This window comes from Diospyros lotus, chromosome 8 (assembly GCF_014633365.1).
Source record: "Diospyros lotus cultivar Yz01 chromosome 8, ASM1463336v1, whole genome shotgun sequence".
Lineage (NCBI taxonomy): Eukaryota > Viridiplantae > Streptophyta > Magnoliopsida > Ericales > Ebenaceae > Diospyros > Diospyros lotus.
The window spans coordinates 40,267,465-40,288,184 of NC_068345.1; the positions used below are offsets into that span (position 1 = coordinate 40,267,465).

General features: G+C 34.2%; 3 protein-coding genes across 3 annotated transcripts; 1 reads left to right on the top strand and 2 right to left on the bottom strand.

Moving 5' to 3' along the window:
• Window positions 1-1,029: 1,029 nt before the first annotated feature.
• On the bottom strand, window positions 1,030-1,819 carry LOC127808246 (uncharacterized). Its single transcript, XM_052346697.1, has 2 exons — window positions 1,479-1,819; window positions 1,030-1,405 (listed from the first exon to the last, which is right to left on the bottom strand). The coding sequence occupies exons 1-2, from the start codon at window positions 1,722-1,724 to the stop codon at window positions 1,235-1,237; spliced, it is 417 nt and encodes a 138-aa protein (XP_052202657.1). The 5' UTR covers window positions 1,725-1,819; the 3' UTR covers window positions 1,030-1,234.
• A 4,126-nt stretch (window positions 1,820-5,945) lies between these two features.
• LOC127807191 (transcription factor MYB102-like) lies at window positions 5,946-7,625 on the top strand. The gene is made up of 3 exons (XM_052344862.1): window positions 5,946-6,291; window positions 6,391-6,520; window positions 6,640-7,625. The coding sequence occupies exons 1-3, from the start codon at window positions 6,012-6,014 to the stop codon at window positions 7,379-7,381; spliced, it is 1,152 nt and encodes a 383-aa protein (XP_052200822.1). The 5' UTR covers window positions 5,946-6,011; the 3' UTR covers window positions 7,382-7,625.
• Window positions 7,626-16,747: 9,122 nt separating this feature from the next.
• LOC127807944 (uncharacterized) lies at window positions 16,748-20,473 on the bottom strand. The gene has a single exon (XM_052346188.1). It carries the CDS (start codon window positions 19,719-19,721, stop codon window positions 17,037-17,039), a length of 2,685 nt encoding a protein of 894 aa, XP_052202148.1. The 5' UTR covers window positions 19,722-20,473; the 3' UTR covers window positions 16,748-17,036.
• Window positions 20,474-20,720: the final 247 nt, after the last annotated feature.

Sequence of the window (20,720 nt, forward strand, 5' to 3'; positions counted from 1 at the left end):
CTTATTTAAACTTAATTTCATTTGCATTATTAATTTGAGGCAGACAAATGCATTTTCTTACAATTGAAATTGTAATATCCAATTCACAAACTCAAAATTGAAATTATAATACAAGAAAAGGGTTAATCTCTCTCCAAATAGTGTAGACGATAAATACGAAAACTTGAAATACTATAAGGCCGTAGATTTAATTTTGTTTCACTGTAAAAGAGTGTCTATTCAAGAGACCTTAGGTCACGGTGGCAATGAATTTATTTGTACTTCTAATCGGTATTCATGTGAACTATAAGTTTTAGAGAAGTTAAGATATTCGGGGCCAAGCCTCATCTATATATTAAGAATTTCATAAGTTTTTCAAGTTATATAAAAACAAAAAAATGTTTACAAATTTGAATTAAAAATTATTATTTAAAAACAAAATGATTGTATGGTAGTATTTACTAAGTTTGTAGACATCAACAAGAGAAACCCTAAGAAGACATAGAAACTAACGATGAAAAGTTGGATGGGAATATATTCTCGAATGAGTAGTTGCCTTCAAAGCTGCTTTGGGAACACCTTCTTGGTATTAGATGTCCTTACACTCTTAAAGTTTGCTTCCAAATTCCAATAACAAGCACACCATATAACACGGAATAAGTTCCATTGTCAAGCCACCCAGTAAGTTAAGGAATGTGCAAAAATAATAAATTGTATGTATATAGTTACCTACCAAGGAATATGTTAGTTACAAATTCTATTCTATGAATATAATATATAGATCAAACATGATTCCATGCATGCAAACTATACAAAACCATATAAGCAAACTGTGACTTTAAGTGACCATTCATTAATATATATAATTTATTCATGACACAATAGCATAAATAACATTTTGGTAAATAGAATATATATATATGAACTTAATATATTCATTCATTAATAACATTTTTGTTAGAATTGAGTTTTAAAAAAAAAGTTTTTAATTTAAAACTCATAAAATGATTTATTCAAAATTCATTTAATATGAATTTAATAAAATTTTAAATAAATAAGCTGAAATATGAACCAATAAAATTGTAAATAAATAAATGATTTAAGCTTAACTGTCTCTGCAATTCCAGAGGCAATTAGGTTTGATGGACATACATACATTACATGCATATATATATATATAATAAATATAAAAATACGACAAAATTCAAGGGCCCTTCCCTTCACCAGTTGGGAGCCGAAAAATAAACAAAAAGGCTTAGAATTGAAACTCATCAGAATCATCCCATTGAAGAACAGCAGACTCCGGGTTCTGCTCTCTCTTGAGCTTGTCCTTCACAAACCAGTCACATACCCTCCCCGCATTCAGGTCTTCGATCGAACACTCTTCTTGCTCTGCTATCACTCTCAGCAGGTTCAGAGAAGATATCTGCAGAATACACGCAAAGAAACAGATTATTTGGATTAAAGAGTGGCCAATCAAGGGAGAGCGTAATTTGTACCGTCAGACGGCAGAGAAATCTCTCGTGCGTGCTGAGGCCAGAGATTTCGACCAGTCCAGCTTCTTCCAGACTCAAGAAACTCTTCTTTCCTCCTTGGCCTGCACAAGCTCTCAAGGCGAGCTTTCTCCGCTGCGTGGCTTTGCTTGGGGCGAAATTAGGGTGAGATTTTGCCTGTTTCTGGAGAGCTGAAGAGGAGAGGATGAATGCTGATTGGAAATTTCCATTGCAACATTCGATTGCATTCATACTGAACTCTTCCTCTTCAGACCAACTGTTCAAGAAGATGAGAAGAGAACCCAGGGATGGAAAAGTTTTCCTATTTTATCTCTAGTAGCTAAGGCTTTCATGTGTATGTGTGGAGGAGAATATGGAGATGGAGATGGGCCCGAACAAATGGCCTTTCATCATCAAGGCAGTTGAATTTGGGCCTGAGTCGGATTTGTGGGCCTCTTATTGGGGGGTTTGGGCCCATCTATCCTCCCTGAAAGTGGGCTTCAACACCTCGTCTTTTAGCACTCCTACTGTATGGTTTCTTTGTGCATTTACATTTAGGTTATATGAAAATAAAAATGAGAAATAAATACACTGCAAAATGATATTTTTTTAAAAGTAAGAATGAAAACATGAGGAAAATATATAAATAAAAAATATTTTTTTATAAATATAATTTTTAATATAAAAAATTAAAAACAAATAATTATTTCATCAAATATAAATATAAATTTCATCATTTATTTAAGTAAATATAAATACAAATTATTTCTCTGATTATCGGAATAATAGAGACAGAAAGCCGCTGACTAAAAATGCATTTCTAAAATTGAAAACGAGTTTTTAAATTTACGGAAAGGATTTTTTTTATATTTTTTAACATTTTAAAATAAACATATTTTAAAAATATAAAAATTACGTCATTTTAGTGATTCTATGCACCAGATATCAACATACCATGGTACACGAAGAAGAGAATGGGTTGAACCGGATATAATTGGATCTGTCGCTTCTACTGAACAGTAACCCCACATCATGATCAGCTTTCTGCATATATATGTGATTCCCACGAATACAAATTGTACTTCCACCTTGAGATGAAATGCTCTTGGCGTGTTCCAAGCTTTGGGATTAAGAGGTGAAATTTCTGGCCCGAGACTCCTTAGCTCAGTATTAAAATTTTTGTAGGAGAATTAAATCATAAAATTTAGTATTAGATTTGAACATAGGATCCGTATTGATTATAAAGCGACTAAATTCATAAATTAATGCGTGTACGATCCCAATCATTATTAGACTATTTCCATAAAAGCATGTACCCAGCGTTATCACACTGAGAATTGTTTGCCATCTGTTCAACACCTAGAAGAACTTAGTTTATTGCTTAGATTTAACATTGATGAGTAAGTGGATTAAGGTCTAATTAAGTAAATTTAGTGAGAGATTTAGGGGGAAATCTGAAGAAAAATCTAGAGGAAGACTATAACAAAAAAAAACAAAGACCCGTGATAAAAGAATTTCTCCAATCAATACATAGTGACCCAATAAAAAAACTCACAAAGGACAAGTCTAAAAGTTGAGGATAAAACATAAAGGATAAGAATAAATCTAAAAATTAAAGATAAAATATAAAGGACAAAAGAAAAATCTTGTACAAAAAGCTCTCTCATCTCAATCGAGAGGTTCTTGAGAGAGTCTTGGTAGACTTATGTGAAAAAAAGCTCTGAGAAAATAATAAATTTTCTCATAACACTCTCCTATGGGGTATTTTTAATAAAAAAAAAATATAAATAGATAATTTTGAAAATTCTTAAATTAATCTTGCAAAAGATAAAGAGTCTACATCCAAATCGATTTTCAAATATCATAAATGCTTATCATATATTCTAAAATTCTTCTATAAATAAGAGAACTCTCATACCTCAAAGTTAAATCACTTTTACTTATAAAAAAGAAAGTTTTATTATTTTTTATGAATACAAGAATTTAACTTAAATATTAAAATATTTATGCTAGAAATATTTTCACGTCCTCTAATCGCTTTCTTTATTATAAAAAATCTTGACAATTTGAAAATAATTTTTTAATAAATAAATTTTATTATTATACGTAGATAACAATAAATGTTAGATTGGATGTGATACAGAGATAATTAAATTACATGCTTGAGCCTGCCTGCTATTGGAACGGAGCATGCCACCCGCACATGCTTTGGTTCATGCATCTAAAAGTAAAAGTAGCCATAATATAAACTACGTTAACTACTGCCTGTTAGAGAACTTAGCAGGAGAGAATAAACAAAGATTCTCAATATCCAAATTCATTGTTTGCTGGACAAATCAAATCCTTGCAACAGGAATTAACAATATTTGGATGTGTGTTATATATAATTAACCACAACAGTCATACAATTTACATATAATGCACACATATACCTCTGCCGGTCAACTTTAAAACATAGACCCCTTACTCCGGTAACGACTCTATATAAACAAATGCTAGACCATGGACAAGTAATTGAGTCAAATTCATTGATTTAGTTGATTCTTGAACGTCAAGTTAAGGGTGCATATATATTGTTAGGGCATTTTGCTTAATTATGTGCCACAGGTACTTGCATGATAACGATTACGGGGACATTAGCCTAAGATTGTGGGGGTCCCAATAATATGTAGCTAGCATGAGGATATAAATACTTTTGCTTGACATTATTAACATGCATGCTCTAATTAAATCTAGTGTTCTCGATACATAGTACTTAAGATTGATCTGTTTGGACACGTCTCTAGCTAGCTAGCTCGTGAACTGTGATAGTCACTAGAAAGTTGAACCATCCATCAACCCAGAACCCCATGTGTCCTAAATCACTCATTTACTGATAAAAAAAATAAATATATAGTATTGATTAGTTCATTCAGATAGTACCAAAATGCCCCCAAATGTACAAGGGGGGGGGGGGGGGGGGTTAACACAACAACGGTAAGACAGAAAGATCATAATCTCGATTGTTAATCCAAATGCAGCCATGCATGCAATGCAAGCTGTGCTGTGCTGTGATTTTACAAAACCAAAATCCTAAGTTTACCGCAACAGATTAAAATAATGAAGAATTAAGGTCATAACGAAGACTTTTGATTTTGATAGTGATATAAGAGAGACTTCGATATATATATATATATTTCAAAATCGATCGTACGAGTTTGTAGTTGGGAAAGCCGACAGGGAAGCGTCACATTTCGCGACGTGGCACGTCACTGATTGGCCGAGCTTCCTTTGGGGCGTGGTCACCACGGATAGCCAATTAGCCACTGCATCTGCATGTACACGTGTTGCATGCAGACACGTGTCAGGCGCAGTTCCAGCCTATACTATAGCTACCAACATTAATATTAATAATAATCACATTAATTAATTATTTGATGATAATAATAAATTATGACTAATTAATTGGCTTATCTTGAAATTAAATTTGAAAAGCTTTTTAGAGGCCACAATAAATGCTCCAATATTATTTCGGCAAACGCGGAACTCTATTATTGTACCCGCCAATTAAATGCTCATCTTCGACCTACAGACATTTATGAAGCCTATATATATATATATGTATGTATGTATATAATCTTGCAACATTATTATTAATTAAACTGGTCGATCGTGCACACGTACGCACATATATTATTAGGAGAAAATTTTAATATAAAAATATAACTCATGCTTAAGACTATAATGAGTTAATGATATATATATCTGAATAAGTGGTAGAATATTGTTAAATACAAAATTGCCCCGATTGATCAGCACTAGACTAGAAATGTGCATGGCTGTGGGCTGTGAGGGGTACAATAGTCTTTTCATGGAGGAGCCTTGCAAGAGTAGCAAGCATATCATGTTGAGCAAGCCGTGAAGCGTGAAGGGTCTTCAATGCATGCAGTATATTGAATAAGGGAAGAGAAGCGGCTTTGCCGGGGGGGGGGGGGGGGGGGGGGTTGTACTACGTGGCTTATTAATGTTGGTGACAACTAATTAGTGTGAATCCAGCAAGCAGGGAAAGCCACCCCGCCCCGCCGGAAAATGATACATCTGATGTGATATGTAGAGATATATATATATATGTATATAAGAAGTCTCTTACTTAAGTAATTAACTAATTAAATAAATGTAATTTAAGTTGTAGAAGTTTGTTAACGTTATTGATTTTCTATTAAATATTAACATTAACTGTGTACCTTAAGAACTGCAGCATTACTCCACCAATGGGTGAATTACAATTTTTCTCCAAAATTACGTTAACCGTACCATCTTTGAATCGAGAGAGAGAGGGGGAGGGAGAGAGGAAGAGAGAGAGAGGGAGAGAGAGATTCACAGTTTCTCCAAAGGAAGGGACACGCGCCGTTGTGATAAAAGGAGGACGGCCACCGAATCCCTTTGACTTGCTCTCATTGTTCTCTCTCTTTCTTCTTTTCTCTCTCTTTTTTCTTTTTATTTTTATTTTTTTGCTAAGTTTCTTTTCTCTTTCTTTATACGCTATATATACACACACAAATGTACTTCTCATACGGACCTACATCTTCCTGTTCTCTCTCTCTCTCTCTCTCTCTCTCTCTTTCTCTCCCCCCCTGTTACGAAGCACTCTTAACCTTTGATCGAACAAACGCATTAAGATTCGAAAGAAGTCTCAGTACTGCCACCATGGGAAGATCACCTTGTTGTGACAAAGATGGGCTCAAGAAGGGCCCATGGACTCCCGAAGAAGATCAGAAGCTCATCGACTATATTCAGAAGAACGGCTATGGAAACTGGAGAACTCTTCCTAAGAATGCCGGTATGAACTTACTATTTCCATCGCTAAATTCTGAAATCTTTTTAAGGGTTTTATATATATATTGGGTAACAAATATTCTTAATTTCTTAATAAGTTTAGGGCTGCAAAGGTGTGGAAAAAGCTGTCGTCTTCGCTGGACCAACTATCTGAGGCCTGATATCAAAAGAGGCAGATTCTCTTTCGAAGAGGAAGAGACAATAATCCAACTCCATAGTATATTGGGAAACAAGTAATCATAAGCTACTTTCCTTTCTTGAATTATAAACTATTTCATACAAGGTTCAAACTTCTCACACTCATAAAGTTTTGTGTATATCTTTACTCATTGCATACGCGTGGTATATGCAGGTGGTCCGCCATTGCGGCTCGCTTGCCCGGAAGGACGGACAACGAGATCAAGAACTATTGGAACACCCACATCAGGAAAAGGCTTCTCAGAATGGGAATCGATCCGGTTACTCATAGCCCTCGGCTTGATCTTCTCGACGTCTCCTCGATTCTGAGCTCGTCTCTCTATAACCCTTCCCAAATGAATCTGTCAAGGTTGCTAGGAGTTCAACCATTTCCTAATTACCCAGAACTTCTAAAACTAGCCACTTCGCTATTCTCTTCTTCTCAGCAAGAAAACCCGAGCATCAATCTCTTGCAGCAAAACGTTCAAGGCCAATTGCCACCACTGGTTCAGCAAAATGTTCCGATGCTTAATGAAACAGAATTGGTGGAACCAAATGTGGAGCAATTCTCGTCACATTTAGCCAACTTTGGCTCGGAAAGTTGCCAGCTAAACGAATGGCAAAACGGTGGAAATATTCCTTACAACTTGACAGAAGAAGACTATGCAAGCTCTCTACAAAACTACGGCTATTTCGGCTCTGAAAGCTCAAATTTCCTCAGCTTTCCATCGGCCTTATCAAATCTGTCGACGCCTTCGTCGAGCCCCGCGCCGATGAATTCGAACTCGACGTACATCAACAGCAGCAGCACTACTACCACTGCCGAGGATGAGAGGGAAAGCTATTGCAGCAGCATGAACACGTTCAAGTTTGAAATCCCAGACATGCTTGATGTGAATGAGTTCATGAGTAATTAATTAATTTAATCGGAAATTATGAAACTGATCAACAACAGAGAGTGGTTTTTGAAATCCTGTGGGCTTCTTCTCACTTTGTTGACGCTTCTTGTAAAATTCAATTTCTTAGTAATCTGTTAGTACTTAATTAGTTGTGCCCCAAATTGCAGCATCACAATGTTCTCTTCAGTTCTTAAATCTCTCTTCGTGAAACTTTCCATTATTGATATGTATATTCTAATTTCATTTTCTTCTTTTTTATGTACCTATTGAATTCAATCAAGCGTCAAATGGATAGACTAACAAAAGCATTAAATCCATGTATACGGAGGAAACTCGATGTGTCCATCACAAAATTGAAAACCATGCACACACACACATATATATATATAATGAAATAGAAACCACCCATTTAATGCAAACCAGATATGATGAATGGATTAACATGAGTATTAATCATATCAAGACTTTTTGGGCGAGGATATCAATGCTTTTGTATGCATATATCATATATGTCGCTGGTCTTATCAAAGACGTCCGAACCCTATCTTTCTAACAAAGCAACCGTGCATGCATCTTTCTAATATTTTTCTTCTTTGATCAATAATGGTATGCAATTACCCACTATACATACATACTGCATGTTCACTGCTTTTACTTGCTCAATTCGGAATTACTAATTATAGTGTTTGTATTTAAAAAAATGCTTACTTTCAATGAAATCACAATTGACTTTCCGAAACAGGCAATAATCATCATCTAAGTATAGAAGGATGAAATCCAAGTTAGATAAACTATAATTTAAAAACTTGTCAAGAAATGATCAGAGTGGTTGCATAGATCCCAACAGCAGAGCCGGGCGACAACGTCGTGGACAGCTGCCGGAGACGGGGAAATCGACACGTGGGCCCGCCACCTGTGAGATAACTGTCCTATTCAAAATAGTAACCAAATAATTAACTTTGGGATTTTAGAATATGCATAAACCCTTAAGTAAGATGGGTGCGTGTCGAGGCTTAAGCGGCGGATAAGTTCTGCGGGGCCCCACGTGGAAAGGGGTTTGCTTTATCGAAAACAATGGCGTGGCTCTTGTGTCAATTTTGTCTTTTTCATTACTTCCCCCGCCTACAAATTAATTAAGGCAGTAGTATTGTGGACACGTGGACTCAATAATGCCGAGCTGGACCCCACTGCGCAACCGGTTGACCGGGTGACTTTCTCCTATCTTCGAGAGGTTTGGCTGCTCCGCATCGCCGTCCACTCGCCGATTATTTGGCTAATGCGGACCTTCCTTTTTCTTTTATAAATAATTTTATTATATTTATTTTTAGTATTTAAATACTTTTATTAATTAATGATAAATATATAATATTTCAAACTATTGAATCAATTATTTAAATATTAAAAATATATAATAAATAATTTAAAAATAAAAGTATCTATGAGTACTAATTATTATTCTTATAATAACATAAAGGAGAGTCAAAAAATAGAAATATTCATAAGTTATTAATATATTTTTTTGATTACTAAAATCATGGTACAATGAGAAAAAAAAAATATAATAATTGAATGTAAATCTCATGGCATTGCAACCTTTATCGTTGCTCTTATAATTAACAAGCATATTATAAATAACAATCACACAAAAATAATTCATTTCTTTTGATTTTTTTTACTTGAATGACTCATTCAATGACAATTAATCCTTCATATAGAGTTTCCTCCATTGACAAAAAGAGAGAAGATACAGCTTAATAAGTGGACAATGAACTTGGGAGAAGAAATCCAATGAAAGATATAGCACAAATGATTGAGATCATATCAATAATTGTAGCATGACTAAAACATGATAATATATATATATATATATGAAGATATGTTGTCCATTTTTAATATTCCCTGTAGCCATTCAAATGCTAACAGCTCATGTCAATGATTAAATTCAGATCAATAGATGGCGTAGCCCCATACATGTATGTTCGTATATTTAATTCGTCAAAACTGTGGCCTCAAGTTCATGTGCATATTCACGCGTACAAAAGATAGTCAACGCTATATATATATATACATACACCCATATGAAAGCCAAGAAAAACCACAGATACATGATCTTGTACGCCAATTAATCGCCAATGATATATAGCTTCCTTCTCTTCTCTGCGTTAAGGTAATGAAAATCTCATGCATGCATGTAAGCCTTGCGTCGAGTATATGTAATAAATAAATAAATATATATATATATATTTCCTATATTGAGAGAAAGAAAATTAATTAAAATAGTTTATAATCGTAAAAGAACAAAATTCTTATTTGAATTTATTTTTATACAAAAAATAAATTAATTGTGTACTTACGTACGTATATTACTTTTGGAGATATTTGATTTAATTAGTACAGCCAGAAGGATCGAAAAGTCTTGTAAGTAATTAAAAGGGTGTTTTCCAATCTGACCATTGGCCAAAGGGTCCCTTTTTCTCTTCCTCCCCTCCCATCTTCTCAACCGCCCAAAGAAAAAGCTCTTCCAAGGCTTGAACAACTCTCTGGAACTAATTAAAGTGGCCGGGTTCATGTATATTAGCTACCTTAGCTAATTAGCTTTGAGTTTTGGTCATTTTGATTTGTTTTATATGTTCTTTGCCACTTCCTAGCTATATATATATATATATATTTATAATTTGCTTCTTTCGGCAGTATTGGAGGGTCCCGTATCCATGGATGGACAAATTTTGTTCAAAAGTGGGGCGTCGTGACAATGTTGAATTGTTGTTTTTCCATGTTAGTGTGATGCCACCATTGACTCCCATGCTTCTTAAAATTTGTGTAAGGAAACTTGGATGCTCGAATCCATGTTTTTGTTTTTCTACTTTTTTTTTTATGTAATTATTTGAATATTTTATTATTTTAATTATACTCATAAATTTAATTTTTAATTCAATTTAACTCTTATACTTTAATATTTTTTTTATACAATAATTCAAACTTTTTGTTATTTTAATTACACTCATGTATCTGTATTTTTAAATTAATTTAATTCTCAGTACTTTAATGTATAAAAAAGTAATTAAATTAATTCATCTCTTTACTTATTTTAATTAATCTAATTAAAATGTAAGATTAAATTGACTCAAAAATAAAAATATATGGATATAATCAAAGCAAGAAAATTTTGGATTGTTATGTAAAAAAAAGTTAAAATATAAAAATTAAATTAATTCAAAAATATAAATCCATGAGTATAATTATTATTTTTTAATTAATTATATAAAAACATAAAAATATATATAAATTTGATCAACTTAGATATATAAACTCCTCATCATCGATGGAAACATAAATACTATTCGAATGTTCAATTGAAATGATTGTCTTTGCGTAATTCTTTGTGTTCGTATCCTTAATTATATAGGAGATAAATTACAAATTAAACTTTTGACTTTTACTTAAAAAAAAAAATCAAACTCATGACTCACCAAACTATATCGATATATTATTTGTTCTTTTATCATTCAACTCATATTCTAAGGGCACATCCGAACCGATATATTATTCACCTTTTTATTATCCAACCTACAGTCTAAAGGCATATTCGAACGCTCACTAATAACGACATCTTGTGATGTTTGGATGTTAATATAAATATATAATATAATAACATTTTATTTTCTTTAATTGGATGTGACCGATTCACGTTAGGTTTTCATCTGGTGAGACTGATTGGTCTGCCCGGACTCCGGTTTCCTTCTGCTGCGGTTTGACAAGCAAATCCAATTTTGTTAATCATTCGTTCTAATCGTAGCGGATTGATTAGCCTTTTTGGGTCTCGTTTTGCTGCTGTTTGGCAAGCAAACATGTCTTTTATATTATATATATATATATATATACATACATATAGATAGACACATCTTTACATAAACTTTGTGGAAGATACGTAATCAACCACTCAAGCTTATATTCAGCGGAGGCAGAGCCTTAAATCAAACCTAATTTGATTGTGAGTAGAGATATAGTTATATATTATAAATAGATAATTTTAGTTTAGTTATTAATAAATTAATAGACAATAGTCACGATATTATTATATATAGTTATATGTTTAAAGTGTATGTCCTTAATTGGCTAATTAATAAACAATCATTGGCTAAATTATGTGCGGCTATTTTCAGTTTTATTTGTACAAAAATTGTTCCAAGGTTTGTAATTTTCCATACAAAATCATGTGATGATGGTTGGGGGTCAATCATGGAGTCTGCATCGATGTGAATACTTGGAAGAACAGACAGAATTTTTTCCTTTCATTTAGGTTTCGACTCTTAAGTTACTATGAAGAACAAGAATCAATAAATATACCTAACAGCAAGATAAATTATATAGCCTTATTTAAAAGGACATTAGTTCTTGTATATGTCGGGATGATTAAATACTCGGGATTAATCTTCGAAATTCATAAGCTCAACAATTACGAGTTGAGAATTTGCTAATTAGATTAGGATAACAAAGAATCTTTTAAATTTGTTTTAAATCTTCCAAAATTAAGATTTGAGAGTTGAACTTGTTAATTTATCTAGAGAAATACGTCTTATCTTATTACCTAGCAATAAAGGGCATATGGTAGCCTCGAAGTATTCGGTAGTTTAGTAATCCACCATTCAGATATTCTCTCGTTACCATGTTCAATAAATTATCTCTTATTGTAATAAGACATACAATCTTCAAGACTAAATCACACACGTTAAATTTTATATAGAGCTTATTTTCTCTTAATTTTTGTGTGTGATGTGTGATGGGAATAATACAATCTTAGCAAATGTTATTAGAGCTACAAAGTATACAAAGATCGTTGTTAAAAGATCTTACAAAGATATATAGGTTGTGATTGTATATGACTCCCTAATTTTAGTAAACATTTAAATAAAAAAACACAGACATATATATATATATTATGATACATAATTAATTTTTTTTGTATCATGTTGGCTGATGATTGAGTAAAAAAAGTAGGCTAGACCTCAAAAGTGTAAGCTCAATTTAAATGCCGCATGTTGTTAAGCATTAATATATTCCATTTCTAATTGTGTACTTATTCGATTAATTAGCCTAGCAATTAAGCTTAAAGCTTGGAGAGGAGACTGCTGAGGAGAGGAAACTTTCCTTTTTGTCTATTGTTGATAATACCAAGTTCCTAATTTATTTTGGTCGCTTCCTATTAATCAACCAAAGCATGGAAGAACATGGCACGGTGGGGTTCACTTCCACCCATATGATATGGATAAAGTCAACATTTGGTAACAAAAAAATAAAAATAAGAATATTATTTAAATACTTAAGTTTGACATTTATAATAATATTTTATATTAATATATTATAGTTGATATCGTTTTATGTAAATATATAACAAAATTAATTTAGAGTGTCAATGCAATTATAAAATTTAAATAATATTTTTGATTCACTAATTATAATTACAATAGTGGGATTATCCATATATAAAGATTTGAAACTTCTTAAATTCAATGAAAGGGAAGTCTAAGCATTACATATGGATAATGACAACTTTTGGCTGATGAGACCAAATGGCAGCTATATATATCCACTGAAGCATCAGAGAAGATATAGGAATATATATATACATATAAAAAGTCCAAAGAGTTCTTAATCAAAGTTGACTTGCCTCCTTTAGGGTCATATTATATCCCATCAAATTAATTAATCGTGTAGATGTGCGAATCTTTTACATATTTGTCATATATGATCTATTTACTGTTTGTTGTTACTTAAAAGGGGATATTTATGAAAAATTCTTTGGGAAAAAATTATTTTACTAAAGAAATGAGAACTTGAAATAGATCATGTTGCAAGTGATAATATGGGAATGAGTAGTGTAAGAGATCTTCTTCAAGAACTTGACTTGACCAAATGTTGCAAGAGATAATATGGGAACGGAATCGTGTAAGAGATAAGTCTCCCTAGATCTACTTCAAGAACTTGACTCGACCGAATGGACTCCTAATTTGTGAGATGCGAGTTTCAAAAGTTAATTGCAAAGAGTTATCGCATAACCCTTCGAGAAAATTGATGTGAGAAACCCTTTTTAAAGAACTACGTCTCCCAATAATACTTCATTCTTTAGGATAGGGAGGATTTACGTTTGAGCTGCTCGCTCACAATTAAAATTAATTTTATATTAAAAAAATAATTTTTAAAATAAAAAATAAATTTTAATAATAAATTAGTCTTAAAAAAAGTTATAGCCCACTCTAAAATCTGTGATGTATAATTTTACATGTTAAAAAAATTTTAACCTCCCTCTACATAAATTTTTGAATCCACCCCTACTTCAGGAGAATTTTTCGTGGAGAAACAACTACAACACCCTCTTATCTAAATAGGAAATCCCACGATTTGGGATCAAACCGTAGAACATAAGTAATTAACTACTCGAACTTATATTCAGTGGAGGTGGAGCCTTACATCAAACCTAATTTGATTGTGAGCAGAGGATATAATTGTATATTATAAATATTATTAAAGTTATACGTTTAAAGTGTGTGTCCATGAAAAATTAATAAACAATCCTTGGCTAGATTATGTGTGGTTATTTTCAGTTTTAGTTGTACAAAAATTGTTGCGAGGTTTGTAATTTTCTACACAAAATCCTATGATAGTGGTTGGGGATGGTCACAAAGTCCATGTCGATGTGAATACCTAGAAGAAGAGGCAAAATTCATTCCCTTAATTTAATTTTTAACTCCCTAAGTTAATATAAGTACCAATAAATGTACTAAATAAGATAAATTAGATATATTTATCTATAAAGACCCCACTTCTTATATAGTTGGGGGTCATTGAATACCCGATATTAATATCTGAAATTCTTAGATTCAACAATTACGAGCTGATAGAGATTTGCTTAGTCAAATTACAATAACGATAAATCTTTTAAATTTGTTTCAAATTCTCCGAAATTGGGATATGGGAGTTAAACTTGTGAACTTATCTCCTGATCTTGGCCAAACGGAGGAGCACGTGTCGTTATCTTATTACTTAGCAGTAGGGGTACATGGTAACCACGAGTTCGTTATCATTCAAAGCGAATTTTGTAATCCACCCTTCTAATGTTCTCTCGTTAGCATGTTTAGTAAATTATCTCTTAGAGATAGGCAACCTTTAAGACTAAATCACACATTAAATTTTATACATTTTATTTTTTCTTAATTTTTGCATGTGATGTGAATAATAATACCATCCTAACAAATGTTATTAGAGATACAAAGTACAAAGATGTTAGACATTTTTAACACACACACACACATATATACTACTTAGTTCTTAATTTGTTTTGGTAACATCCTATTAGTCAACCAAAGCATGGAAGAACATGGCACGGTGGGGTTCACTTCCACCCATATAATATGGATAAAGTCAACATTTGGTACGGGAAAAAATGAAAAGATTATTTAAATACTTAAATTTGAGGTTTATAATAATATTTTATATCATTTTATGTAAATATATAAAAAAATGAATGTAATTTAAATAATATTTTTGATTCACTAATTGTAATTACAATAGTGGGATTATCCATCGAAGATTTGAAACTTCTTAAATTCAATGAAAGGGAAGTCTGAGCAATACATATGGAGCATGACATATTTTCGCTGATGTGACCAAATTGCAGCTCCATCCATTGAAGCATATATAGGAGAAGAGAAGAAAAGGTATATAGGAAGTCGAGTAGTCATTTAATTAATTTTGTGAAGACTACAACACTATCTTATCTAAATAAGAAATATCCTACAGCTTGTGATAGGCTAGAAAATATGAAGCTTCTATCTAGACATTTAATTAATTTTGTGATTATTTACGATCACTTGTTGACGTTAGATCAAATTAGCCATAATTTGTCAATGACTTTTAATTAGTCTTCTTTTTTGTGTCTAATTAATAAATTTATTGGGGAGAAAAAAAACAATAAGGTATAGTTTTGGCATTTAGGGATGATCCATTATGGTCATAGCTGGCCCAGGCCTCCAGATTTTGGTTGGGCCAAGCCCAAATCAATATGTATGGATCAAGCTTAACCAGTGCCAATTGAGTACGATAACCAATCCCTCTTTGCAGAAATGTTATTTGGTCGCTCATTCATCATATTTTTACGATATTAATATATTACAGTTTATATCGCATTAATATAAATATATTTTTTACATTAATACATAAATATCACTAAAAATATAATCGTTTTTAAGTGTCTAAATAGCATTTCCATCCCTCTTATTACCAGTATAATTAATATCAAGAGTTAGAACCTTTTTAATTTCATAATAGATTTGAGTAGTTTTCTCCCATTATTATGAGAAATATGTCAGTTGAAACTAAACCGCATTAAATTTTCTCTAACAAATTTCTTTTGATTTCTGAGTATGATCTGATGTTGTCGTGGAGATGTTTTTCTATGACTTACAGTACTGGCTTACCAGTGTGAACTAATGTTCTATCAATCAAATTGATCTGTAGCTAGCCATTAACTCGGTTTTAACAGTAGAAGCACCAGCTTTCGGTCTAACCAGCCCCTAGTCTCTAGTACATATCAAAATAACTACAGAAGGAGACATCTAATAAGGAATAAAACCAGCACTACTATATCTAGCTGAGGTGAAGGCTTTGGTACAGCATAATGTCTTAAAAGGGCGGAAAACTACAATTATAGGCCAAAATACATTACGGCTTGAAGTAGAAAAATCAGTCTGACACTTGTGATGATTTAGAAAACTAATAGTCCTAACAGTTCATATATGCTCTGGTGAATAAAATATGTTGACTGAATGAGCTGCCCCAATTTGAAAACTAAGCCAATACCCATACACAATGGTATTTTCTCATTAGACCTCAAAAGACGTAGAAATTGAAGCCCAAAGAAAAGGTGGTTCCTTCTCTGCGGAGGGGCTTTGCAGATTAAAGATCAATGATTTGAGTCCACTACATTCAATATCAACAATTAGACTGAGAATTTATCCTCCAAAGACCTGGCAATGGAGACATAGATCTAATCAGATATCAATATTTTCAACCCAACTTGGATCATCAGGATTGGTGATTCAAATGTACTTCGAGAAGTGCCTAAACCTAATACATCCTTTCACACTAGAATGAATAAATTGAAGATTCTTATGTATTACTGAGGAAAAGAACAGGACAGGAAGACCAACTCCATACCTGTGGTGAGGGGCTAGGGAGGTATTACAGAGGCTTCTTCTGCAGGATACTCGTCCACCCCACATCAGTCATTTAAGATTTCTCTCAAGGCATTTACTTTTAATGCTCCAAGCGGTTCTAACAGGTAAACGATGCAAAAACCTTGGTGTTGTAATTATGCAGTTGAAGAAATTTAATCAATAATGGTTCCATTCAATCCTTGTCAACACGCAAGGAAAAAAGCATCTTCCAAAGTTCATCGTATGGGTTTTATTTGATCAGTCCTTCAAACACACCCCAGTCAAGACTCAAGAAGACTTTCTAATGCCTTTGATGCAACACAGACACAAACATATCAAATACAGGCAGACCAGACAAGCCTAACAAACAAGAATAAGTCACCGGCTTGGAATTCCGTTCACACTTCAAAGATGTTTTAAGTGAAACTGAATACCAACTAGAAACAATCACGTGCTGCTGTTTATGTTGTCAATCTTTTTTTTTTCATCCACACTCCAGAATCATCACAAGGGCAGAGAGAGAGTTGCGGGCAATCTACCTTTTCGAGGTACTCCAAGTTTGGAAACAATTCCTGCAATTCCCTCCAGTCCATCTCTAGTTCAGTCAAGTACTTGAGACGCAATTCCTCAACCTTCCACTTGCGATCTTCAGGATTGAGTACGTGCTCGCCATCAAATTCCTGAAATTGACCCAGATCACCGAATTTACCTCCTCTAATGAAGAGTTTCTCTAAGTTCTTCAGCTTGCCAGGCCTCAACCAATCAGGTGCAATCATCAGAGGGAAACACTGAAGGTCCAATTTAATCAGTCCTGAGGGAAGTAGCGGTTGACCTTCTGGCTGTGCGGCTCTAGGAGAGCTAAAAGTTCTCGCCAGGGAGTTTGAAGCACGTTTAAATCTGCTTCTTCTTGTAGTTCGTACTGCTGGACTATTGGCTTTTCCATCTTCTCTAATTTCACTGCTCGGGGTCCCAACTCCTTGGTTAGATGCAGATGGTTCTGCCTGAACTCCTTGAAGGCCTGATCTATTGGCCGCTGCTGTTGGTTGTTCTGCCTCCGTGATGCCTTTCTTTTTGTCATTTTCTTTATTTTCTTTGGCAGGAATCGTAGCCATTGTCGAACTTCTCCCACTAGCTGGTTCTGTTGTACTATCGGCTTTCCTTTTGCCATCTCTTTCATTTTTACTGTTTTGTGCCCATTTTACTTGCTTAGACCCACGTGACCTTGGCACAGTTTTTTGAAGATCCGAGTGATGGGCAGCTGTTGCTACTTCTTCTGCCATGCCACTATCTTCTTTGTCTTCGCTATTTTCTCTGCTCGGGGTTCCAGCTCCTTGGTTAGATGGAGATGATTCTGCCTGAACGGTTTGAAGGTCTGATCTCTTGGACTTTGTTGCTGGTTGTTCTGCCTCACTGACGTCTTTGTTTTTGTCATCTTTATTTTCTCTGGCAGGGGCTTGACTACGGGGATCGTCACTTTTGGCTTGAACAGAGCCCCTTCCCCATACAATTGTCAGCTTGGTAAGCGCTCTAAACTGATTAAAAGCACGCAAATCACCTTCGGAAGGAAATTGATCTGTTCCAGTGTGAATGCTCAACTTTCTGAGATTTGACAACGACTTCAACTCGTCAAGAGTACATGAGTTCCTGCTCTTCGAATCCCCAAGCACAAATCCACTGAGGACTCTGAGTTCAGTGAGTGATGAAAGTTCTTTGGGCATCCGATCGAGCAGGTAACACTCAGACATATCCAAGTGTGTCAACTTCTTGAGGCAGCCAATTTCATCAGGGATTACCTCAAGGTTGTGACAAGCTCTAAGGTCCAAGATTGTAAGATTTGTGAGCTCCGAAATGGCCTTGGGAAGATCTGTAATTCTGGAGACCCCTTGAAGGCTCAAAAACCGCAGATGTTTCATATTTTCCAACCCATCCAAAACATGTGCGTCCTTTTTCTTCAAGGTTTTTGTGTCCTCAACTTCAATGTGATGCGTGGCCTCTGTCTGCCACCTTCCCAGGTATAGAACATTGATATTTTTCATCTTTGCTAGCCACTCGGGATCAAAGTCAAGAATAGTCTGATTAACATTGAACATAGTGTGAAGCTTTTCCAAATCCTCAAACATTTTTGTTTCCTGATCCTTTGTTAGCCCTTTACTTGTTAAGCAAGCCCTGAGAGACAGAGTGCAGTCCTCTTTCGCATTAAAGTCGTCATCAAAATCGAAGAAGTTAGCCCTCTTCGCAAGCCTGATTACCATTGACCGAACGAGAGGGTGCATCTTGCAGGTTTCCACCTTACCACTACGCTTTCGGTAGATAGGCTCAACGAAGCCCTTCGCTACAAGCTCGTCAAAGTATTTACTTCCAAATTGCTCGGCGGTCTTATCCTTCTCTGTGATTTCTCTTTCAACTGGAGGTACAAAACCTTCCCCGATCCACCAATACACCATGGTCTTCTTCTTTATCTTTTCATTTTCCGGGAACACCGCAAAGCACAACAGACAGAGCCTCAATTCCTCCTTGAGCTCGAGATAACGCGCCTGAAAGTCTTTGAACTCCGAGCTTCTCTCAAAATTAGGGTTCTTGTTCAAGTCAGGCATTTGGTGAGCCACCTTGTCGGCCTTAGCTCGATCGACGTCGGCAGTGATATTCGATTTCAGAGACTGATTCGTTTCGGAATCTGGGTCCTCGTCCTTGTGCCCGGACGATATCTGTTGCTTCAACTTCCTCACAGCCTTCTTCAGCTCCCGGAACTCCTCCACACTTCCGCGCTCATTGAGCCCTTCGAACTTCTCACAAAGTTTATTAATTGAAACTTCGTAAGTACTAACCTGCTGTCGGGTATTCTTCACGGACATCAGATCTGCGTTTATCAAGTTCGAAAGCGCCAGAACCTCGCCACGATGCCTGGTGCTGCTGCCATTTTGGTCGGCTTCTTCATGGTTATTTGCGGTGGATCTGTCGCCCGTTGGTTTGGATTTGGCGGTTTTCGGCCTGGATTTGTGAAAGAGGTTTCCAATCTTCCACTTACTGTCTTTCTGATAATCTACATGCTGAGGCGAGTTCAAGACCGATCTCTGGTCGGAGTGAGTTCCCCTAGTGTGGTCGGCCGGATCGGCTTGAATCTCACCGCCGCCGCCAAGGTTTGACATGTTGTCTTTGGGTGAAGAAAACAGAGAATGAAGAAGACAAAAAAGACTGAATAGCGTACGATAAGAGTTAGGGTTTAGGGTTTACAGAACAGATAGGTGGGAGAAGACGAGAACTCGAATCAATCGAACGCCACTTTGAAGCAACCGTGAAATCATTATGTTCATCTGCTGCTGCTCTCTGTAATGCCTTGGATCTGTTCATCTCCAACTGTTCCCAGTCTCTCCAGTCCAGTCAAGTGCAAGACAGACGAGACGAGTTGTAGTTAAAAAAGACCAATTTTTATTTTGCAGTTAAATAAAAATAAAAATATTATTTAGACGCATAATTTTATTTTTTTAATATTAATTATATATTAATATATTATACATTTATATTAATATAATATAAAATCAAACACACTAATACATAAATATCATAAAAAAATTATCACAACTAAATATTCAAACAAAAATTTTGATAAAAATATAAAAGTGTGAAGATTCTTTTTCTTTTGGCATATCTTTTTGTCTCCTTCCATCTCTACAACTACTTTTGCTTGTCGTGTGAATAAAATTTGAATAAATATACAAGGATTATTTTGTTTAGTTTGGGGGTTAAATCGGAATAAATCAATTATTTTGATTAAATAAATATACAATGATTAAAATTTGAATCATGCAATATTATAATTAATAAATTTAAACTTTTATTAACTGGCATTATAATTATACTCCAAATCAATAATTACAAAATATTAATCATAAATCAATATATTTCTATTGTGATTTAGGATTGCAAATGAGCAGAGTCATTTATCAGTGACTCAATGTTTGACTCTATAAAAATTTATTCAAATTTGTTTATAAAAATAAATAAATTGAATATAAGCCTAACTTTAAAATTCAATTTGTAAATAAACTAAGTTTAAACTTAATAAAACTCACGAATATGTTTAATTAAAGAGTTAAACTCAATTAAAAATTCGCAAATAGTTTTGTGAACAAATTTATTTATAAATA